At 51.3% G+C, this 24,797-nt stretch overlaps 1 protein-coding gene across 2 annotated transcripts in view; it reads right to left on the bottom strand.

Moving 5' to 3' along the window:
- Positions 1–24,797, bottom strand: part of LENG8 (leukocyte receptor cluster member 8) — a 161,486-nt gene that overhangs the window by 21,465 nt on the left and 115,224 nt on the right. For both annotated transcript variants that reach the window (XM_075327596.1, XM_075327597.1), the window contains exons 11-12: positions 788–1,076; positions 488–589 (exon numbers count right to left, since the gene is read on the bottom strand). In XM_075327596.1, the coding sequence (XP_075183711.1) occupies positions 488–589; positions 788–1,076 (391 nt within the window). The remainder of the gene's footprint in view (positions 1–487; positions 590–787; positions 1,077–24,797) is intronic.

The following is a 24,797-nucleotide window of genomic DNA, read 5'->3' as shown; positions in this document are numbered from 1 at the left end:
TGCAGAACATACAAAATAAATAAACTCAATGTGCTGGAAAATGGGATAGTAATTAAAAGGGTTTGGAACCAAACATCTGCAGTCATTTAAGTGCACGCTGTCACTATTCCCCAGTATACCGATGCGTGTGGCGCTGCCTGGAAGCGCAGCTCTGAAGAGGACTGATCTGCCCAGCTTCAGTGACGCGCGGTCCCGCCTTGCCGGCCCTGAAGCGCATCTAACCTCAGGAGTGCATCACCCCACACAAAAGGAATCCGGGAGGAAGAGAGCAGTACACTTCTGTTTAAATCGTGGACAAGAATGTGTCTAAGGGTATGTGAACAAGCCATCTTTCAGACCTGCAGTTTTCTCAGGCAAAGACCCACAAAGAAAGCCCCAAAAAACTCCGCAGCCAGCCATTTTCTGAAAATTCTTGGATGAAATTCACTATAATTTTGCATTTCTTTTTACAAATGTTTAGTGTGAAGGAGCCAGTAGTGGCACGTACCGTTAGGTCTTGACGAATCGATTTTAACTGCTCGCAAGCGAATGCATAGTCTTGTTTATCTTTAAAGTGCCCTTTTACCATGGTCAAAGACTTGCGCAAAACCTACGAATCAAGAATAAGATGAGTAAATGCTAATATTAGGTGAACATTAAAAACACGTTACATTTGGTGGTAATAGATTTGCTACATCATGTTTGTGATGACCCCACAAAGATATAATTACAGCCATAACTACAATGAATACATATACTAAAAGGTGAAATGTGAATATTGAAAAAAGCAGAAGTAGTGAAGTCTTACAGGAACAGGTCGAACGGTTGATGGATCTGGAGCACAAGTCAAGCGTAGGTACGTTTTTGTGATGTCCTGTGACGTTCCTACAATTTTCAGCTCATTCCAGTCCATATTACCAGAGTCACTTGGATCTAGATTAATGTGCAGAACTAAAGGCTCCAGCCGCAGCTTCTTAGGGCTGTGCCCATGCTGAAACCGCGCTGCACGCTTCTCCTTCTTGAAATCTCTTTCTGGGTCATCAAAATCCATAGTCATGTTCTTTTTGCGATTTCGCTTGTTTAGATTTTGATCATTCCTAACAAGAAAAAAAAAAAAAAAAAAGAAAGAATGGGTCAAACTGGAAGATTGTAATTATAAAAAAAAAAAAAAAATATATATTATAATATGTATGTATATATATATATATATATATATATATATATATATTTATTTAATTTTTATTTTTTTTTTTACAAAGCTACTATACTTTATTATATTTATATATTTATATATATATATATATATATATATATATATATATATATATATATATATATATATATATATATATATATATATATATATATATTTTTTTTTTACAAAGTTACTATGATCTTTCAATTGCCAATTTTATGCAGTCACAGGGTTCTCCCACCACAGCCTCTTTTTAAAGGGGGTCCTTGACAATGTGATCAAACTGCCTACTGTCACATTCAGTCATGGACAAAAGTGTTGGCACCCTTGAAATTATTCCAGTAAGGAATTGTTGCAATTACAAATTTTTTATCCTATACACATTTAATTTGTGTGTATTTGGGGGTGGAGGAGGACAAACCACTGAGACACATGAAAAATGGCAAATTGGATATATTTTCACAAAGAACCCCAAAAAATAAGTTGAACAAAAAATTGTTCCCACTTTTCCAAAATTGTAAGTAAACAACTCTGTTTCAAGCATGTGATGATCATTCAAACACTCCTGTAGCAAGTAACAAGTGTGGGCACAAAAGGTCTCGATGACAAGTTTATAAAACATCTCGATAGATACTGTGGAACTGATGATACCAAGAATTAAATTATTAAATTGGAAAAGATGTGGTATACATTTCCTTGACGATATTGTAAGTAATAAAGATATTATTCCTTTTGACATATTACTTATAAAATACAATCTACCAATATCAGAGAAATATAAATGGACTCGTATATGGGAGTTTCTGCAAGAAACACATCTTCTATCAAAAAAATTACCCACCTTCATCATAGACTTACTAAACAACCCATTAAACATAGGTTTATGGAATACCAGAAACATATATTCAATTTTTAAATGATGACTATACATTTAAGAAATTGAAATGAAGGGAATTTTGTTTACTTACCGTAAATTCCTTTTCTTCTAGCTCCTATTGGGAGACCCAGACAATTGGGGTGTATAGCTTCTGCCTCCGGAGGCCACACAAAGTATTACACTTTAAAAAGTGTAAACCCCTCCCCTCTGCCTATACACCCTCCCGTGCATCACGGGCCCATCAGTTTTGGTGCCAAAGCAGGAAGGAGGAAACTTATAAATTGGTCTAAGGTAAATTCAATCCGAAGGATGTTCGGAGAACTGAAACCATGAACCAAAAGAACAATTCAACATGAACAACATGTGTACACAAAAGAACAAACAGCCCGAAGGGAACAGGGGCGGGTGCTGGGTCTCCCAATAGGAGCTAGAAGAAAAGGAATTTACGGTAAGTAAACAAAATTCCCTTCTTCTTTGTCGCTCCATTGGGAGACCCAGACAATTGGGACGTCCAAAAGCAGTCCTTGGGTGGGTAAAAGAATACCTCGATAAAAAGAGCCGAAACAACGGCCCCCTCTTACAGGTGGGCAACCGCCGCCTGAAGGACTCGCCTACCTAGGCTGGCATCTGCCGAAGCATAGGCATGCACCTGATAGTGTTTCGTGAAAGTGTGCAGACTCGACCAGGTAGCCGCCTGACACACCTGCTGAGCCGTAGCCTGGTGCCGCAATGCCCAGGACGCACCCACGGCTCTGGTAGAATGGGCTTTCAGCCCTGAAGGAATCGGAAGCCCAGAAGAACGGCAAGCTTCAAAAATCGGTTCCTTGATCCACCGAGCCAAGGTTGACTTGGAAGCCTGCGACCCCTTACGCTGGCCAGCGACAAGGACAAAGAGCGCATCAAAGCGGCGCAATGGCGCCGTGCGAGACACGTAGATCCGGAGTGCTCTCACTAGATCTAACAAATGCAAATCCTTTTCATATTGGTGAATTGGATGAGAGCAAAATGAAGGATAAGGAGATATCCTGATTGAGATGAAAAGTGGACACCACCTTAGGGAGAAAGTCCGGGACCGGACGCAGAACCACCTTATCCTGGTGAAAATACCAGGAAAAGGCCTTTACATGACAGCGCTGCAAGCTCTGACACTCTACGGAGTGAAGTAACCGCCACTAGAAATGCCACCTTCTGCGAAAGACGTGATAGAGAGACATCCCACAGCGGCTCAAAAGGTGGTTTTTGAAGAGCCTGTAGAACCATGTTGAGATCCCAGGGTTCCAGCGGATGCTTGTAAGGTGGGACTATGTGGCAAACTCCCTGCAGGAACGTGTGGACCTGCGGAAGCCTGGCTAGACTCTTTTGAAAAAACACGGAAAGCGCCGAGACTTGACCTTAGAGAGAGCCGAGAGACAACCCTTGTCCAATCCCGATTGAAGGAAGGAAAAAAAACTGGGTAAGGCAAACGGCCAGGGGGTAAACCCCCTCTCAGAGCACCAGGCTAAGAAGATCCTCCAAGTTCTGCGACAGATCTTGGCTGACGGTTTCCTGGCCTGTCTCATAGTGGCCACACAGTCAGGTTGAGGGCCGCAGAATTCAGATGGAAAAAATGGCCCTTGAGATAGCAAGTCTGGTCGGTCTGGGAGCGCCCACGGTTGCCCCACCGTGAGATGCCACAGATCGGGGTACCACGACCGCCTCGGCCAATCTGGAGCAACAAGAATGGCGCGGCGGCAGTCGGACCTGATCTTGCGCAACACTCTGGGCAGCATTGCCCGAGGAGGGAATACATAAGGCAGTTGAAACTGCGACCAATCCTGAGCTAAGGCGTCCGCCGCCAGAGCTCTGTGGTCCTGAGACCGTGCCATGAATGCCGGGACCTTGTTGTTGTGCCGAGACGCCATGAGATCGACGTCCGGCGTTCCCCAGCGGCAACCGATATCTTGAAACACGTCCGTGTGGAGAGACCATTCCCCCGCGTCCATGCCCTGGCGACTGAGGAAGTCTGCTTCCCAGTTTTCTACGCCCGGAATGCGAACCGCGGAGATGGTGGAGGCTGTGGCCTCCGCCCACAGCAGAATCCGCCGGACTTCTTGGAAGGCTGGACGACTGCGAGCCTTGTGGTGGAGAAAAAACGTTCCCCATCCTGACAGGCTCGCGTCCGTCGTGACCACAGCCCAGGATGGGGGCAGAAAGGATTTTCCTTTCGACAGAGAAGTGGGGAGAAGCCACCACTGAAGTGAGGTCTTGGCTTCCAGAGACAGAGAGACGTTACTGTCTAAGGACGTCGGCCTCTTGTCCCATTTGCTGAGAATGTCCTATTGGAGAGGACGCAGATGAAATTGCGCAAATGGAACTGCCTCCATTGCTGCCACCATCTTCCCCAGGAAGTGCATGAGGCGCCTCAAGGGGTGCGACTGGGCCCGAAGAAGGGATTGCACCCCTGTCTGCAGCGACCGCTGTTTGTCCAGCGGCAGCTTGGCCATCGCTGAGAGAGTATGAAACTCCATCCTGAGGTACGTCAGTGACTGGGTCGGAGACAATTTTGACTTTGGAAAATTGATGATCCACCCGAAACCTCTGGAGAGTCTCCAGAGCAACGGTCAGACTGTGTTAACAAGCCACCCAAGAGGGTGCTTTGACTAGGAGAACGTCTGGGTAAGGGATCACCGAGTGGCCCTGAGAGTGTAGGATCGCTACGACGGAGCCATGACCTTGGTGAAGACCCGTGGGTCTGTCGCCAGGCCGAAAGACAGTGCCACAAACTGAAGGTGTTCGTCCCCGATGGCGAAACGCAGGAAGCGTTGATGCCCTTGAGCGATCTGCCATGGAGATAGGCATCTGTGATGTCGATTGATGCTAGGAAGTCTCCTTGGGACATCGAAGCGATGACAGATCGGAGGGATTCCATGCGAAACCGCCTGGTTGTCACATGTTTGTTGAGCAATTTGAGGTCCAAAACGGAACGGAATGAGCCGTCCTTTTCTGGCACCACGAACAGATTGGAGTAAAAACCGCGACCGCGTTCCTGAGGGGAACGGGGATCACCACTCCTTCTGTTGTCAGAGTGTCCACCGCCTGAAAAGCGCAACGGTCCATGTCTCTCACCCCTCGGTCTTGGACATGTGGCCCCAGGCGTCGCAAAAGCGGGAGAGCCTGCCACCGACCGAGGATGCGGTTGGGGCGGCCGAAAGTCATGAGGAGGCCGCCTTGGAGACGGTGCCTCCGGTGGTCTTTGGAGGACGTGACTTAGACCGCCGTGGAGAAGAGTTCCTCTGGCTCTTCTGTGGCCTGTTGGACGAGGAGGGCTGGGACGCTTGAGAAGCCAAGGACACAACCTGCGGGGCAGAGATACGTGCGACCGCATTAATCTCAGCCAGAGAAGCTGAGATAGCTTGGAGAGCCCTCACGGCTGCGAAGGCCGGAGCAAAAGATGCGCCTATGGCTTCAAAGATGGATTTCATCATAAGCTTTATTTGCCTGTCAGTGGCATCCATGAGAGATGAACCATCTGCCACTAATACTACGGATCTAGCTGCCAGTCTGGAGACTGGAGGATCCACCCTGTGACACTGAGCCCAACCCTTAACTACGTCAGGGGGGGGAAAAGGGTTCATTAAGGCGCTTAGTAAAGCGCTTGTCCGGAAAGTTCTGTGTTTCTGGACAGCCTCTGTGAAGTTAGAGTGATCGAAAAAAACGCACTCCGTGTACATTTGGGAAACCTAAACTGGTGTTTCTCCCGCTGTGAAGCCGACTCCTCCATAGGAGAAGATGGGGAAGAGAGGTCTATCACCTGGTTGACGGACGCTATAAGGTCGTTTACTATGGCGTCCCCTTCAGGTGTATCCAGATTGAGCGCAACGTTAGGTCCAGAGCCCTGAGCTGCGACCTCCGCTTCATCCTTAACTACGACAGTGAAGTCGTGGAAGGTTCCCAGCGAGCCCGGTTAGCCTGTGTGAGGCCGCGGTCCGTGTCGGAGTTCTCACCGTGGGATCTGGGTGTTACCCCAGGAGCCCCTTGTTATACCGACCCAGAGGGGCCTGGGGGCGATGAACTCACAGCTCCCTGGCCCTGTGTTACCGTTCTGGACTGCAAAGCTTCCAGCTTAGCAGCCTCTCTGTTCATAGACTGGGCCATGGAATGACTCAGAGAGTTGCTCAGTCAAACGTGCAAACTCTGTCCCTGCCATCTGTGCAGTGGAAACCGGTGGTACCACCTGAGCCGAGGGTCCCACCCGTGCCAGAGGCTCCGGCTGAGTGAGTGCCCCAGGGGCCAAGCATTTGCAATGATAGGTGGAACCTGCCGGCAATATAGCCGCACAAGAGGTACAGGTTGCAAAGAAAGCCTGTGCCTTGGCACCCTTACTGTTTGCGGACGACCTGCTGATGTCACCTCTTAGTAATCAGCGAGGGTATATAGCCAAAGCAAATAGTGCTGCGGAACAGTGAAATCATTATATATATATATATATATATATATATATACATATATATACATATATATACATATATATATATACATACATACACTTCGGCACCTAAGGGGGGCCAGCACCCGATTGGGAAACTGGTGCCCCACAGTGCACAGTGAGGGGGGAGGAGGATACCAAGTATGCTCCAGCCCTCACTGCCGACTTCCCGTCGGCCGTCCCGTCGTTACCCCTGACTGGCAGGCCCGGGAACGGGAGTATATGGTACTAGGCCGCAAGAGCCGGGGACTAAAGTTAAAGACGCGGCCGGCAAACAGGCGCGGTAGTCCCGGACTCACAAACCACACAGCAACCGCTGCAGCGTTTGTAACCCAGGTGCTGTATGCAGCGTCCCCCAAAGGGGACACAGAGTACCTTATGGATGCAGGGCTCTGTCCCTGATGATGTCCTGTCTCCTGTCCGTCAGAATCCCCCAGGGGCTGCGGATGGAGCCCGGTCCCAGCGCATGGCGACCGGTTATGAACCCCCTCTTCTAGAGCTGCAGTGCTGCCGAACAGAGCACATTCTGAGATCTCCACCGGCAGAATCATGCCATATAACAATGGCTGCCGGCGTTCCGAGGGGAGGAGGGAGCCGAGGGCGGAACCACAAAAGTGCGGGAATCTGCGCCCCATAGTGAACAGTGAGGGGGGAGGAGGACAGCGAAGTGTGCTCCAGCCCTCACCGTCGACGTCATACCGACCGTCCCGCCCTTCCCCCTGACTGGCAGGCCCAGGGGCGGGAGTTCAATACACTAGGCCGCAAAAGCCGGGGACTAAAGTAAAAACCGCGGCCGGCAAACAGGCACGGTCGGCGCGGTAGTCCCGGTCACAAAAAAAAAAAAATCACACAGCAGTCGCTGCAGCGTCTGAGGCCAAGGTGCTTCATGCACCGTCCCAAAGGGGACACAGAGTACCTGTAGATGCAGGGCCATGTCCCTGATGATACTCCGTCTCCTGTCCGGCAGATACCACCAGGGGCTGCGGAGGGAGCCCGGTCCCAGTGCCTGGATGACCGGTTAGGATCCCACTTCACCCAGAGCCCCTAAGGGATGGGGAAGGAAAACGGCATGTGGCTCCAGCCTGTGTACCCGCAATGGGTACCTCAACCTTAACAGCACCGCCGACTCAGTGGGGTGAGAAGGGAGCATGCCGGGGGCCCTGTTAGGGGCCCTCTTTTCTTCCATCCGATATAATCAGCAGCTGCTGCTGACTAAAATGTGGAGCATTGTGTGAGTGTCAACCTCCATCAACACAAAGCATAAAACTGATGGGCCCGTGATGCACGGGAGGGTGTATAGGCAGAGGGGAGGGGTTACACTTTTTAACGTGTAATACTTTGTGTGGCCTCCGGAGGCAGAAGCTATACACCCCAATTGTCTGGGTCTCCCAATGGAGCGACAAAGAAATATGGAATCTTGGGAAAAACAATTGAATACGACATTTCAATCTAACAAATGGAAATCTGCATTAACCTATACATACTCGATGTCTACCTGTATATCCATACAAGAATCTTATTATAAGATTCTGGTTGAGTGGTATTATACCCCACAAAAACTACATAGATTCTCTTCTCAAAATTCTGATTTGTGTTGGAGAGAATGTGGAGAGGGAGGTACTACCAGTCATATTTTTTGGAGTTGTCCAAAACTAAAGGAATTGTGGAGAGATACAGAAATTCTCCTCCATAATGTAACCTAATCTGAAATTAGTCTCTCTGCGGAATTAGTTCTGCTATCAATTGGGATAGATGAACTTAACTTAAATTATAGACATATTACCTGTCATATCATACAAGTGATTAAAAATCTCCTCGCTGCCAACTGGAGAAATACTAACATTCCATCTATACATGAAGTAATAGAAAGAATTTCCTCTCACAATCTTTACGAATTTAAGTTTGCTTTGAAAGATAGATTATATGATAAGTACTCGGTGAGATGGAATCTTTGGTCAAAGAAGTTAAATCCCAATCTTATTATATTAAATCCTTGAGTTAGTGGAGCTACTAGCTGTAAAGAAGGGAATTTTGTTTACTTACCGTAAATTCCTTTTCTTCTAGCTCCTATTGGGAGACCCAGACAATTGGGTGTATAGCTTCTGCCTCCGGAGGCCACACAAAAGTATTACACTTAAAAGTGTAAACCCCTCCCCTCTGCCTATACACCCCCCCGTGCATCACGGGCTCCTCAGTTTTGGTGCAAAAGCAGGAAGGAGGAAACTTATAAATTGGTCTAAGGTAAATTCAATCCGAAGGATGTTCGGAGAACTGAAAACCATGAACCAAGAACAATTCAACATGAACAACATGTGTACACAAAAGAACAACAGCCCGAAGGGAACAGGGGCGGGTGCTGGGTCTCCCAATAGGAGCTAGAAGAAAAGGAATTTACGGTAAGTAAACAAAATTCCCTTCTTCTTTGTCGCTCCATTGGGAGACCCAGACAATTGGGACGTCCAAAAGCAGTCCCTGGGTGGGTAAAAGAATACCTCGGTAAAAGAGCCGTAAAACGGCCCCTTCCTACAGGTGGGAAACCGCCGCCTGAAGGACTCGCCTACCTAGGCTGGCATCTGCCGAAGCGTAGGTATGCACCTGATAGTGTTTCGTGAAAGTGTGCAGACTCGACCAGGTAGCCGCCTGACACACCTGCTGAGCCGTAGCCTGGTGCCACAATGCCCAGGACGCACCCACGGCTCTGGTAGAATGGGCTATCAGCCCTGAAGGAACCGGAAGCCCAGAAGAACGGTAGGCTTCAAGAATTGGTTCCTTGATCCACCGACCAAGGTTGACTTGGAAGCCTGCGACCCTTTACTCTGGCCAGCAACAAGGACAAAGAGCGCATCCGAGCGGCGCAGGGGCGCCGTACGAGAAATGTAGAGTCTGAGTGCTCTCACAAGATCTAACAAGTGCAAATCCTTTTCACATTGGTGAACTGGATGAGGGCAAAAAGAAGGTAAGGAGATATCCTGATTGAGATGAAAAGGGGATACCACCTTAGGGAGAAATTCCGGAACCGGACGCAGAACCACCTTATCCTGGTGAAACACCAGGAAGGGGGCTTTGCATGACAGTGCAGCTAGCTCAGACACTCTCCGAAGTGATGTGACTGCCACTAGGAAGACCACCTTCTGCGAAAGGCGTGAAAGAGAAATATCCCTCATTGGCTCGAAAGGTGGTTTCTGAAGAGCCGTTAGCACCCTGTTCAGATCCCAGGGTTCTAGCGGACGCTTGTAAGGAGGGACTATGTGGCAAACCCCCTGCAGGAACGTGCGTACCTGCGGAAGCCTGGCTAGACGCTTTTGAAAAAACACAGAGCGCCGAGACTTGTCCCTTAAGAGAGCCGAGAGACAAACCCTTTTCCATTCCGGATTGAAGGAAGGACAGAAAAGTGGGCAAGGCAAATGGCCAGGGAGTAAAACCCTGATCAGAGCACCAGGATAAGAAGATCCTCCACGTCCTGTGGTAGATCTTGGCGGACGTTGGTTTCCTGGCCTGTCTCATAGTGGCAATGACCTCTTGAGATAACCCTGAAGACGCTAGGATCCAGGACTCAATGGCCACACAGTCAGGTTGAGGGCCGCAGAATTCAGATGGAAAAATGGCCCTTGAGACAGCAAGTCTGGTCGGTCTCGTAGTGCCCACGGTTGACCCACCGTGAGATGCCACAGATCCGGGTACCACGACCTCCTCGGCCAGTCTGGGGCGATGAGGATGGCGCGGCGGCAGTCGGACCTGATCTTGCGTAACACTCTGGGCAGCAGTGCCAGAGGAGGAAAGACATAAGGCAGTCGAAACTGCGACCAATCCTGAACTAATGCGTCTGCCGCCAGAGCTCTGTGATCTTGAGACCGTGCCATGAATGCCGGGACCTTGTTGTTGTGCCGGGACGCCATTAGGTCGACGTCCGGCGTTCCCCAGCGGCAACAGATCTCTTGAAACACGTCCGGGTGAAGAGACCATTCCCCTGCGTCCATGCCCTGGCGACTGAGAAAGTCTGCTTCCCAGTTCTCTACGCCCGGGATGTGAACTGCGGAGATGGTGGAGGCTGTGGCTTCCACCCACAGCAGAATCCGCCGAACTTCCTGGAAGGCTTGACGACTGCGTGTGCCGCCTTGGTGGTTGATGTATGCCACCGCCGTGGCGTTGTCCGACTGAATTCGGATCTGCCTGCCTTCCAGCCACCGATGGAACGCCTTTAGGGCTAGATACACTGCCCTTATCTCCAGAACATTGATCTGGAGGGAGGACTCTGGCTGAGTCCAGGTACCCTGAGCCCTGTGGTGGAGGAAGACCGCTCCCCACCCTGACAGACTCGCGTCCGTCGTGACCACAGCCCAGGATGGGGGCAGGAAGGATTTCCCCTTCGACAAAGAAGTGGGAAGAAGCCACCACTGAAGGGAGGCCTTGGCTGCCCGAGAAAGGGAGACGTTCCTGTCGAGGGACGTCGACCTCCTGTCCCATTTGCGGAGAATGTCCAATTGAAGTGGACGCAGATGAAACTGCGCAAATGGAACTGCCTCCATTGCTGCCACCATCTTCCCTAGGAAGTGTATGAGGCGCCTCAAGGGGTGCGACTGGGCTCGAAGGAGAGATTGCACCCCTGTCTGTAGTGAACGCTGTTTGTCCAGCGGAAGTTTCACTATCGCTGAGAGAGTATGAAACTCCATCCCGAGATATGTCAGCGATTGGGTCGGTGTCAATTTTGACTTTGGGAAATTGATGATCCACCCGAATCTCTGGAGAGTCTCCAGAGCAATGTTCAGGTTGTGTTGGCATGCCACCCGAGAGGGGGCCTTGACAAGAAGATAGTCTAAGTAAGGGATCACCGAGTGTCCCTGAGAGTGTAGGACTGCTACCACTGTTGCCATGACCTTGGTGAAGACCCGTGGGGCTGTCGCCAGGCCGAAAGGCAGTGCCACGAACTGAAGATGTTCGTCCCCGATGGCGAAACGCAGGAAGCGCTGATGCTCTGGTGCAATCGGCACGTGGAGATAAGCATCCCTGATGTCGATTGATGCTAGGAAGTCTCCTTGGGACATCGAGGCGATGACGGAGCGGAGAGATTCCATCCGGAACCGCCTGGTTTTCACGTGTCTGTTGAGCAGTTTGAGGTCCAGAACGGGACGGAAAGATCGTCCTTTTTCGGCACCACAAACAAGTTGGAGTAAAAACCGTGACCCCATTCCTGAAGGGGAACCGGGATCACCACTCCTTCTGCCTTCAGAGTGCTCACCGCCTGAAGAAGAGCATCGGCTCGCTCGGGGGGCGGAGATGTTCTGAAGAAACGAGTCGGAGGACGAGAGCTGAACTCTATCCTGTAACCGTGAGACAGAATGTCTCTCACCCATCGGTCTTGGACATGTGGCAACCAGGCGTCGCAAAAGCGGGAGAGCCTGCCACCGACCGAGGATGCGGTTTGGGGAGGCCGAAAGTCATGAGGAGGCCGCTTTGGGAGCGGTTCCTCCGGTGGTCTTTTTAGGACGTGACTTAGACCGCCATGAATCAGAGTTCCTCTGGCCCTTCTGTGGCCTGTTGGACGAGGAGAATTGAGACCTGGCTGAGGGCCGAAAAGACCGAAACCTCGATTGTACCTTCCGTTGTTGAGGTCTGTTTGGTTTGGACTGGGGTAAGGACGAGTCCTTTCCCTTGGATTGTTTAATGATTTCATCCAATTGCTCGCCAAACAGGCGGTCACCAGAAAATGGCAAACCGGTTAAGAACTTCTTGGAAGCAGAGTCTGCCTTCCATTCACGTAGCCACATGGCCCTGCGGACTGCCACTGAATTGGCGGATGCTACAGCCGTACGGCTCGCAGAGTCCAGGACAGCATTCATGGCGTAGGACGCAAAAGCCGACGCCTGAGAGGTTAAAGACACAACCTGCGGAGTAGAGGCACGTGTGACTGCATTAATCTCAGACTGACAAGCTGAGATAGCTTGGAGTGGCCATACGGCTGCGAATGCCGGAGCAAAAGACGCGCCTATAGCTTCATAGATGGATTTCATCAGGAGCTCTATCTGCCTGTCAGTGGCATCCTTGAGCGATGAACCATCTGCCACTGCAACTATGGATCTAGCCGCCAGTCTAGAGACTGGAGGATCCACCTTGGGACACTGAGCCCAACCCTTAACTACGTCAGGGGGGAAGGGGTAACGTGTGTCATTAAGGCGCTTAGTAAAGCGCTTATCCGGAAAAGCTCGGTGTTTCTGGACTGTATCTCTGAAGTTGGAGTGATCAAGAAACGCACTCCGTGTACGTTTGGGAAACCTAAATTGGAATTTCTCCTGCTGAGAAGCTGACTCCTCAATCGGAGGAGTTGGAGGAGAAAGTTCTAACACCTGATTGATGGACGCTATAAGGTCGTTTACTATGGCGTCCCCTTCAGGTGTATCAAGGTTGAGAGCGGCGTCAGGATCAGAGCCCTGATCTGCCACCTCCGCTTCATCCTCCAGAGAGTCCTCATGCTGAGACCCTGAGCAGTGTGATGAAGTCGAGGGAAGCTCCCAGCGAGCCCGCTTAGCCGGTCTGGGACTGCGGTCCGTGTCGGAGTCCTCACCGTGGGACCTATGAGTCGCCCCAGGAGCACTTTGCTGCGCCGACCGAGGGGGGTCTGAGGGCAATGATTCAACAGTGCCCGGGGCCTGTGTTACCGGTCTGGACTGCAAAGCTTCTAGTATCTTAGCAGACCATCTATCCATAGACTGAGCCATGGATTGAGAAATTGACTCAGAAAGTTTGTCAGCCAACACTGCAAACTCTGTCCCTGTCACCTGGACAGTGGCAGCAGGTGGTTCCACCTGGGCCGAGGGTCCCACCAGTGGCTGAGGCTCCGGCTGAGTGAGTGTCACAGGGGCCGAGCATTGCACACAATGAGGGTAGGTGGAACCTGCAGGTAGCATAGCCGCACATGAGGTACAGGTTGCAAAATAAGCCTGTGCCTTGGCACCCTTGCTTTTTGCGGACGACATGCTGTTGTCTCCTCTTAGAGCAATCAGTGAGGGTATATAGCCAAAAGCAAATAGTGCGGCTGTACAGAGTAAATGTATACAATATAAGCATATAAATATACACTTCGGCACCCAGGGGGGCCAGCACCTAGTAACAGGTGTGGCTTACCGACCGCCCTCAGCGGTTGTGTGACCACCAGATTCCCTGCCTGGGCCTCCCAGAGCTGTGGAGCTCGGTGTTGTCTCCCCTCTGAAGTTCTCCAGCGTCAGAAGTGCTGATAGGAATGGCTGCCAGCGTTCTGAGAGGAGGAGGGAGCCGTGGGCGTGCCTCAGAAAGTGCGGGAATCTGGTGCCCCGCAGTGCTCAGTGAGGGGGGAGGAGGATACCTCAGTATGCTCCAGCCCTCACCGCTGACATGCAGTCTAGCGTCCCGCCCTCACCCCTGACTGGCAGGCCCGGGGGCGGGAGTTTGCGGTACTAGGCCGCAAAAGCCGGGGACTAAATTTATTAGCGCGGCCGGCAAACAAGCGCGGTCGGCGCGGTAGTCCCGGCGACGCGAAACACCCGGCAGGTGCTGCAGCGTCCGTTACACAGGCGCTCTATGCGCCGTCCCCAAGGGGACACAGAGTACCTCAGAGGAGCAGGGCCTGTCCCTGACGATACCCGGTCTCCTGTCCAGCAGATTCCCCCAGGGGCTGCGGAGGGAGCACGGTCCCAGTGCATGGTGACCGGTTAGGATCCCACTTCACCCAGAGCCCCTAAGGGATGGGGAAGGAAAACAGCATGTGGCTCCAGCCTTTGTACCCGCAATGGGTACCTCAACCTTAACAGCACCGCCGACCAGAGTGGGGTGAGAAGGGAGCATGCCGGGGGCCCTGTTATGGGCCCTCTTTTCTTCCATCCGATATAGTCAGCAGCTGCTGCTGACTAAATTGTGGAGCTTGCGTGCATGTGTGCCTCCTTCAACACAAAGTATAAAAACTGAAGGAGCCCGTGATGCACGGGGGGGTGTATAGGCAGAGGGGAGGGGTTTACACTTTTAAGTGTAATACTTTGTGTGGCCTCCGGAGGCAGAAGCTATACACCCAATTGTCTGGGTCTCCCAATGGAGCGACAAAGAAAATTATTTAATTATATTCTCAGTCTTTTTTATTCTAATAGTTACGTTTAGCAATTTATGTGTTAAGAGATTCAGTTTAAATTTTCAGCCAAAACTCTACTATAACTAGTTTACCTTTTTCTTTAATCATATAACCTTTCCCTCTCCCCCCCCCCCCTTTTTTTTTTTTTTTTTTTGTTTTCCCCCTTTCCCGTGCTCCACTTTTTCTATTTCAAAAATTGAATGTTAATTTAACTTTAGATTGTAATTTCACTGATTGTTGTTAAGTTTTACTGTGTGAACAATTTGTTTTATTTGAACCAAAATTTTAAAATAAAAAAATATGTAAACAAGTGTGGGCAATATGGAAATCACACCTGGAACCAGATAAAAAGGGGAGAAGTTCACTCAATCTTTGAGTTCTGTGTCTGTGTGCACCACACTAAGCATAGAGAACAGAAGGACGAGAACTGTCTGGGGACAAAGCGCTGGAGAGTCCTGAAATTACATCAATGAATCTGGATATAAATCCCATTGAACTTAAAATTGCTCTTGGTAGAAGACGTCTTCAAATATGAGAAACCTGGAGCAGATTATAAAGAAGAGTCCAAACTTCCAGGTGAGAGGAGTAAGAAGCTTGTGAATGGTTATAGGATGAGAGTGATTGCAGTTATTTATTCCAAACGGTGTGCAACCAAATATTAAGTTGAGGGGGACAACAAATTTTGTGCGGCCCGTTATTGGGGCTGTGTGTGAAACTATGTCCAATTTGCATTTTTCTCTTTTTTGTATACAATACACACAAAGGAAATGAATGTGTATAACATAACATAGGTAAGTGGAATGATATTCTGGGAGATATACTTCATTTTGTGGAGCAAATTCAAGGAAGCCAACACTTTTGGTCATGACTATATCAAGCTGCAGGCTGAACGAACACTGCTCCCCGACATGCGTTGACTGTCCCGAGGAGCAACATCATTAGAAAACAGCTAATCTGCTCCCTGAGCCGTGGAGCATGGCTGTGCAGGGGTCAGTTTTCGTGTCAGCCTGACTCCGCAGAATGGATTTACAAATGAGCATGGAGGAAGAATGAAGCTGGAGATCAAAAAAAAAAAAAAAAATAGAAAAACAGTCCTCAGTCAGCTGAGATTTATTTTTCTCCTGATACGCCCCTGCTTCCCGGCTGAGTGACTAGATCAGCTATGTTTGTTCACAATGTTACTCCTTTGATAGTCAAAATAAATATCTATACCTTGAGCAGTGATTTTCTTTTTTTCAGCTGCACTGTCCTGACACATGACGAGGGCTGGTCGCAGATTGAAATGATAAAAATTATCACAATTTCAGGCAGCCCATATAATAGGGGTTGTCCAGAGGGAATGTATTGTTGGTCTATCCACAGCTGAAATAGGTGAGGTTTGATACCCAGCATGCCCACATTCTTTTGAATAGAAGAGGTTCTGCAGTTTCCAGCAGCAGCCACTACACATTGACTAAAGCTGCGCAGCACTTTTTAATGCATTCAAATCTGGAGACCGCAGGAGCAGTTTTCAGTCAATTTGTGTGAGCGCTGGGATTTGGACCCCCACGGATCTCATATTGATGACCTATCCCACATATAAGGCTACTTTTTCCAGCATCCATGACGGCACCACGATGTAAGGGTGCCGTCATGGGTTCAGAAAAAAATGGACTTGTGTACTCACCGTAAAATCGTTTTCTTTTAGCCATCATTGGGGGACCGAGGGCGGATCGGCCCAGCCCTTACGGGCTGGTGAGGCAAAAGGGTACCGGGACACCATGAGTTTTCGGTTACCGAAGCGCCGGTCAGGCTTCTCCCTTTGCTTTGTGAGGATATCCTGAACTCTGGGTGATCAGCGAAAGCCTTTTGGGGTTTCCTTGCCCTCTTAAAGGAGACCGCATGGTCAGTGGTAGTGGATGGGGGATCCTCCACATGCAGTTTGGTTGATTGCTGCTATAAGGGAGTCTATTGCAGTTTGATCATCTGGGGAGGTTGAAACCAATGAATCCTCCTGGTACAAACAGCATTCTCCCTCCTCCAGCTCTTCAGAAGCCGTGGAGCGTGTGGGAGAGTCTGCCGTGTGCTCCCGATGGAGAGTGCTGGAGACACCCGGCCGTGTGCCCTTTTCCTGATCCCTGCAACCGGTGAAGCATGCGCCCGGATTACCTCAGAAGGACCCTCCATAGGGGTATCCTCAGGCTGCGTTCCGTCCAGGGGCCCAGAAGGGTGTGGAGGACGACATTGCATAGCCAGCACCAGGTTCTGTGACAGTTTTTCCATGGATTGGGACAGAAACCGTGCCCATTCCGGTGGGCTAGGAGCCCTAGGCTCTGGGCTGACGGTTGCGGCGGTGGTGGCGGGAGGGTGGGTGGGGGGTAATTGGGGGGCTATAGGGGCACAGGACTCACAGAGAGAAGAGGTGTGTTTACGTGGTAGCTCAGCGTGGCAGGCAGTGCAGGCTGAATAATAGACTGTGAGCCTTAGCACTCTTAGTACCCTTAGAATTCTGCATGTTCCTAATAGGAGAATGCCAGGAGGGGGAGCAATGCTCAGCAGAGCTACAAGTGAAGCAGTGGGAAGCAAGGATTGTATTTGCTTCGGTGTACGTCACCAGAATCAGCTGATGGCCCTGCGTCCTCAGGAAAGAGTAAGCCCGCTCTGTGGAGATCGTCGCGCGCTTTCCGTGGGGGGCGGGAGTTGGGGCTCATCACGGCCCGCAGGGCTTAGCGCTAAAAGAGCGCCAAGAAGAAGTCAGTGTGCCCCCCTGCTGTCGGTAGTAAAAAACGTCGGGAAGGGAGCTTCTGTGACAGTTTTTCTCCCCCTCCCTCCAGCCAGCACACAGCTAGTGGGAATAAAGACTGCGAGTTCATGAGCCCTGGGAACACTCCCCCGCCACCGGTAGATTATCTCTGTAGGGTTCCCTGCAATCAGCAAGGGACTCCCCCTCCTACAGCCAGCACGCAGCTATGGTGGGAATTAAGACTGCAAATTCAGTAGTCCTGGGAGCCTTCCCCCACCGCTGGCATTGTCTCTGCAGGATTCCCTGTACAGTCTTTCTCCCTTTGCCTGGGAAACCAGTCAGGGGGGATCTCACCTTAACATTGCCTCAGTCCAGGCAGTGGAAACAGCAGAGTCAGCTTGCTGTGTCCGGCCACACAGGTGCAATGTATCAACTCAGAGCCTGCAATAAGGAGCTCAGGAAGTGTGCCTCTGCCCTGGGCTCTGGAAAAATCGGTGTCTGTGGGACCCGTCGTCCAGTAAAAGGCAGCCCAGGATCCAGCGTCGCTGGAGGGGGTACGTGGAGGCGACACTCCGCGTTCCCGCCCGTTGATGGTATTGGGAGATCGGTCCCTAGGGGAAACCGTCGCCCTCAAAAAATAACAAAACCTTGAAAGGATGTGCCTCCTACAGACACTAAGCTAAAACTGAGGTTGCCTGGTCCGGCCAGTGGGTGTATACTGCAGAGGAGGAGCTAATGTCTTTTGCATCTACTTAGTGTCCTCCTATGGATAGGCAGCATAACACCCATGGTCCTGTGTCCCCCAATGAGGTGTCAGAGAAAACACATTACTGGTAAGTAATTACGTATTTCACACTGCGCTTTTACATACGTTCGCTGGTCCTGTCGGGGCATCCGTCCGAACCACCCCGCAAAATGTGTTTCGGAAGCATGCGCCGACAGGGCCATTGACTATCATGGAGCAGACTCCAATAGCGTGTGGTCTGTCTTGCTCCATTTTCGGGCACATACATTTTCTGCAGGCGGACACTGAAACATAGTCAACTATGCGCCCGAAAAACGTATGTGCCCAAAAAAGAGAATTTTGTTTACTTACCGTAAATTCTTTTTCTTATAGTTCCGTCTTGGGAGACCCAGACCTTGGGTGTTTAGCTTCTGCCTCCGGAGGACACACAACGTACTACACTTAAAAGTGTAGCTCCTCCCTCTGAGCTTATACACCCCCTGGTGAGCCAGTCCCAGCCAGTTTAGTGCAAAAGCTGAAGGAGAATAGCCACCCACAAGTAGAACAGAGCAAGAGCCGGAACAACCGGAACCTCTGTCCACGACAACAGCCGGTGAGAACACGCGGAACAAGAAAATTGCCAACAGGCAACAGGGAGGGTGCTGGGTCTCCCAAGACGGAACTATAAGAAAAAGAATTTACGGTAAGTAACAAAATTCTCTTTTTCTTTATCGTTCCTTTGGGAGACCCAGACCTTGGGACGTTCCAAAGCAGTCCCTGGGTGGGAATAAACAGAAAAACTAAGAAGTAGGCGGAACCTAACTTCACAAATGGACGACAGCCGCCTGAAGGATGCGTCTGCCCAAGCTCGCATCTGCCGAAGCAAGAGCATGCACTTGGTAGTACTTCGAGAAGGTATGCAGGCTAGTCCAAGTGGCAGCCTGAGACTTGTTGAGCCGTAGCCTGGTGCCTAAAAGCTTAAGAGGCACCGACAGCTCTGGTCGAGTGTGCCTTGATCCCCGGCGGGGGAGGCACCCGAGTACTCTGGTAGGCGTCCGAAATGGTCAACCTAATCCAACGGGCCAAGGTCGGCTTAGAAGCAGAGAGGCCCTTGCGCCGCCCTGTGGTTAGCACAAAAGAAGGGAATTTTGTTTACTTACCGTAAATTCCTTTTCTTCTAGCTCTAATTGGGAGACCCAGACAATTGGGTTGTATAGGCTATGCCTCCGGAGGCCGCACAAAGTATTACACTCAAAAGTGTTAAGCCCCTCCCCTTCTGCCTATACACCCCCCGTGCTCCCACGGGCTCCTCAGTTTTGGTGCAAAAGCAAGAAGGAGGAAAAAGAATTATAAACTGGTTTAAAGTAACTTCAATCCGAAGGAATATCGGAGAACTGAAACCATTCAACATGAACAACATGTGTACACAAAAAAACAGGGGCGGGTGCTGGGTCTCCCAATTAGAGCTAGAAGAAAAGGAATTTACGGTAAGTAAACAAAATTCCCTTCTTCTTTGTCGCTCTATTGGGAGACCCAGACAATTGGGACGTCCAAAAGCAGTCCCTGGGTGGGTAAAATAATACCTCGTAAGAGAGCCGTAAAACGGCCTCTTCCTACAGGTGGGCAACCGCCGCCTGAAGGACTCGTCTACCTAGGCTGGCATCCGCCGAAGCATAGGTATGCACTTGATAGTGCTTCGTGAAAGTGTGCAGACTCGACCAGGTAGCCGCCTGACACACCTGCTGAGCCGTAGCCTGGTGCCTCAAAGCCCAGGACGCGCCCACGGCTCTGGTAGAATGGGCCTTCAGCCCTGAGGGAACCGGAAGCCCAGCCGAACGGTAAGCTTCAATAATTGGCTCCTTGATCCACCGAGCCAGGGTTGATTTGGAAGCCTGTGACCCTTTACGCTGGCCAGCGACAAGGACAAAGAGTGCATCCGAGCGGCGCAGAGGCGCCGTACGAGAAATGTAGATTCTGAGTGCTCTCACCAGATCTAACAAGTGCAAATCCTTTTCACATTGGTGAACTGGATGAGGACAAAAAGAAGGTAAGGAGATATCCTGATTGAGATGAAAGGGGGATACCACCTTAGGGAGAAATTCCGGAACCGGACGTAGAACCACCTTGTCCTGGTGAAACACCAGGAAAGGGGTTTTGCATGAAAGCGCTGCTAGCTCAGACACTCTCCGAAGTGAAGTGACTGCTACTAGAAAAACCACTTTCTGCGAAAGGCGTGAGAGAGAAATATCCCTCATTGGCTCGAATGGTGGTTTCTGAAGAACCATCAGCACCCTGTTCAGATCCCAGGGTTCTAACGGTCGCTTGTAAGGAGGGACGATGTGACAAACCCCCTGCAGGAACGTGCGTACCTGTGGAAGTCTGGCTAGGCGCTTCTGGAAAAACACAGAGAGCGCTGAGACTTGTCCCTTAAGAGAGCCGAGCGACAAACCCTTTTCCAGTCCAGATTGAAGGAAGGACAGAAAAGTGGGCAAGGCAAAAGGCCAGGGAGAAATACCCTGAGCAGAACACCAAGACAGGAAAATTTTCCACGTCCTGTGGTAGATTTTAGCGGACGTTGGTTTCCTAGCTTGTCTCATAGTGGCAATGACCTCTTGAGATAACCCTGAAGACGCTAGGATCCAGGACTCAATGGCCACACAGTCAGGTTGAGGGCCGCAGAATTCAGATGGAAAAACGGCCCTTGAGATAGCAAGTCTGGTCGGTCTGGTAGTGCCCACGGTTGGCCGACCGTGAGATGCCACAGATCCGGGTACCACGACCGCCTCGGCCAGTCTGGAGCGACGAGGAGGACGCGGCGGCAGTCGGCCCTGATCTTGCGTAACACTCTGGGCAACAGCGCCAGCGGAGGAAACACATAAGGGAGCTGAAACTGCGACCAATCCTGAACTAAGGAGTCTGCCGCCAGAGCTCTGGGATCTTGAGACCGTGCCATGAACATTGGTACCTTGTTGTTGTGCCGGGACGCCATGAGGTCGACGTCCGGCACCCCCCAGCGGCAACAGATCTCCTGAAACACGTCCGGGTGAAGGGACCATTCCCCTGCGTCCATGCCCTGGCGACTGAGAATCTGCTTCCCAGTTTTCCACGCCTGGGATGTGAACTGCGGATATGGTGGAGGCCGTGGCTTCCACCCACATCAAAATCCGCCGGACTTCCTGGAAGGCTTGCCGGCTGCGTGTGCCGCCTTGGTGGTTGATGTATGCCACCGCTGTGGAGTTGTCCGACTGAATTCGGATCTGCTTGCCCTTCAGCCACTGCTGGAACGCTTTCAGGGCAAAATACACTGCCCGTATTTCCAGAACATTGATCTGAAGCGAGGACTCTTGCTGGGTCCACGTACCCTGAGCCCTGTGGTGGAGAAAAACCGCTCCCCACCCTGACAGACTCGCGTCCGTCGTGACTACTTCCCAGGATGGGGGTAGGAAGGATTTCCCCTTCGATAATGAAGTGGGAAGGAGCCACCACCGAAGGGAAGCTTTGGTCGCCTGAGAGAGGGAGACGGTCCTGTCGAGGGACGTCGGCTTCCTGTCCCATTTGCGTAAGATGTCCCATTGAAGGGGACGCAGGTGAAACTGCGCGAAAGGGACTGCCTCCATTGCTGCCACCATCTTCCCCAGGAAGTGCATGAGGCGCCTCAAGGGGTGTGACTGGCCTTGAAGGAGAGATTGTACCCCTTTCTGTAGTGACTGCTGCTTGATCAGCGGAAGCTTCACTATCGCTGAGAGGGTATGAAACTCCATGCCAAGATATGTCAGCGATTGAGCCGGTGTCAGATTTGACTTTGGAAAATTGATGATCCACCCGAAACCCTGGAGAGTCTCCAGGGTAGCGTCGAGGCTGCGTTGGCATGCCTCTTGAGAGGGTGCCTTGATCAGCAGATCGTCCAAGTACGGGATCACCGAGTGACCCTGCGAGTGTAGGAGCGCTACTACAGTAGCCATAACCTTGGTAAAAACCCGTGGGGCTGTTGCCAGGCCGAACGGCAGTGCCACGAACTGCAGGTGTTCGTTTCCTATGGCGAAGCGCAAGAAGCGCTGGTGCTCTGGAGCAATCGGTACGTGGAGATAAGCATCTTTGATATCGATCGATGCAAGGAAATCTCCTTGGGACATTGAGGCGATGACGGAGCGGAGGGATTCCATCCTGAACCGTCGGGTTTTTACGTGTTTGTTGAGCAGTTTCAGGTCCAGGACCGGGCGGAAAGACCCGTCCTTCTTTGGGACCACAAACAAGTTGGAGTAAAAACCGTGACCCTGTTGCTGAAGAGGAACAGGGACCACCACTCCTTCTGCCTTCAGAGTGCCCAGCGCCTGCAGAAGAGCCTCGGCTCGCTCGGGAGGCGGGGATGACCTGAAGAATCGAGTCGGGGGACGAGAGGTGAACTCTATCTTGTAACCGTGAGACAGAATGTCTCTCACCCAGCGGTCTTTTATTTGTGGCAGCCAGGTGTCGCAAAAGCGGGAGAGCCTGCCACCGACCGAGGATGCTACTAGAGGAGGTCGAAAGTCATGAGGAAGCCGCTTTGTTAGCGGCGCCTCCGGTGGTCTTTTTAGGACGTGACTTAGACCGCCATGCATCAGAGTTCCCTTGTTCTTTCTGAGACCTTTTGGACGAGGAGAATTGGGACCTGCCCGCGCCCTGAAAGGACCGAAACCTCGACTGCCCTCTCCTCTGTTGGGGTATGTTCTGTTTGGGCTGGGGTAAGGATGTATCCTTTCCCTTGGATTGTTTGATGATTTCATCCAGACGCTCGCCAAACAGCCTGTCGCCAGAAATTGGCAAACTGGTTAAGCGCTTTTTGGAAGCAGAATCTGCCTTCCATTCCCGTAGCCACAAGGCCCTGCGGAGTACCACCGAATTGGCGGCCGCAACCGCCGTACGGCTCGCAGAGTCCATGACCGTATTAATAGCGTAAGACGCAATTGCCGAGGTCTGGGTGGTAATGGATGCCACTTGTGGCGCGGCCGTGCATGTGGCTGCTTCAATTTGCGCTTGACCTGCTGAGATAGCTTGTAGCGCCCAAACGGCTGCGAATGCTGGGGCAAAAGAAGCTCCGATAGCTTCATAGATGGATTTCAACCAGAGCTCCATCTGCCTGTCAGTGGCATCTTTGAGCGAGGCCCCATCTTCCACTGCAAGTATGGATCTAGCCGCCAGTCTGGAGATTGGAGGGTCCACTTTGGGACATTGAGTCCAACCTTTAACCACGTCAGGGGGAAAAGGATAACGTGTATCCTTAAGGCGCTTAGAAAAACGCTTATCTGGACAAGCATGGTGATTCTGGACTGCCTCTCTGAAATCATAGTGGTCTAGAAACATACTCGGTGTGCGCTTGGGGAACCTGAAACGGAATTTCTCCTGCTGAGACGCTAACTCCTCCGCCGGAGGAGCTGAGGGAGAAATATCCAGCATTTGATTGATGGACGCAATAAGATCGTTCACTATGGCGTCCCCGTCTGGAGTATTAAGATTGAGAGCGCCCTCAGAATCAGAATCCTGATCAGCTGTCTCCGCATCATCAACCAGAGATTCCCCCCGCTGAGACCCTAAACAATATGATGTCGAGGGAAATTCTAAGCGAGCCCGCTTATTCGGTCTGGGGCTGGGGTCTAAGTCATAACCCTCAGCCTGGGATGTATGAGATACCCCGGGAGGACATTGTTGGACCAACTGAGGGGGGGTCAGGGAACAATGATTCAACAGAGTCCCTTTGCTGAGATACCGGCCTGGACTGCAAGGCTTCTAGTATCTTAGCCATAGTCTCAGAGAGTTTTGCAAACTCAGTCCCCATCACCTGGACAGTGTCAACAGGTGGCTCCCCCTGGGCCCCTCTTAGCAGAGGCTCTGGCTGAAGAAGTGTCACAGGGGCCGAACATTGCACACAATGAGGGTCAGTGGAACCTGCCGGTTGCGGGGTCTTACATGCGGCGCAGGCAGCATAATAAGCCTGTGTTTTGGCAGCCCTGCCTTTTGTGGGCGCCATGCTATTGTTTTCCCTGAGTAACACAATAGGGTATATAGCCAGAATGAACTGTGCTCATACAGTGTAGAGTATATACTATAATCAAATAATGTATCAATACACTACAGCACCATGGGGCTAGCACCACAGGTGCTGCTTACCAGCCGCCTAAAGCGGTTGTGAGGCCACCAGAGACCGTGTCTGGGTCTCCCAGGGTTTGTCCCTCTCTGCAGCGTCGGAGGAGCTGACAGGAATGGCTGCGGCGTCCTGACGAGAGGAGGGAGCCGTGGGCGTGGCCGAGAAAGTGCGGGAACTGGTGCTCACACTGTGCACAGTGAGGGGGGTGGAGTATGCAAATCATACTCCAGCTCTCAGTGCTGCTCGTTCCGTGCAGCGTCCCGCCCTTCCCCTGCCTGTCAGGGCTGGGGGCGGGAGAAAAGGAAGCTAGGCCGCAAGAAAGCCGGGGACTCGAGTATAAGCATGGCCGCCGTAAAAGCGAGGCCGGCGCCGAAGTCCCCGGCGAACTACAAGTCCCAGCCGCGCCACAGTTTCCCATGGCAGCGGCGGTTAGCGCGGTAGCCCCTACATATAAACACACTCAGCGACGCTGAGTGTGTAATGGCACAGTTAAACCCGGTCAGCGCCGCGGTCCCCGGTGCACTAGCACACCCAGCAAAGCTGAGGTGTTGCCGTGCGCGGTCCCCACAGGGATACAGAGTACCTTCAAGTAGCAGGGCCATGTCCCTGAACGGTACCCGGC

The sequence above is a fragment of the Anomaloglossus baeobatrachus genome, chromosome 11, assembly GCF_048569485.1.
Source record: "Anomaloglossus baeobatrachus isolate aAnoBae1 chromosome 11, aAnoBae1.hap1, whole genome shotgun sequence".
NCBI classification, from domain to species: domain Eukaryota; kingdom Metazoa; phylum Chordata; class Amphibia; order Anura; family Aromobatidae; genus Anomaloglossus; species Anomaloglossus baeobatrachus.
This window is presented reverse-complemented; position numbering and strand designations above follow the sequence as displayed.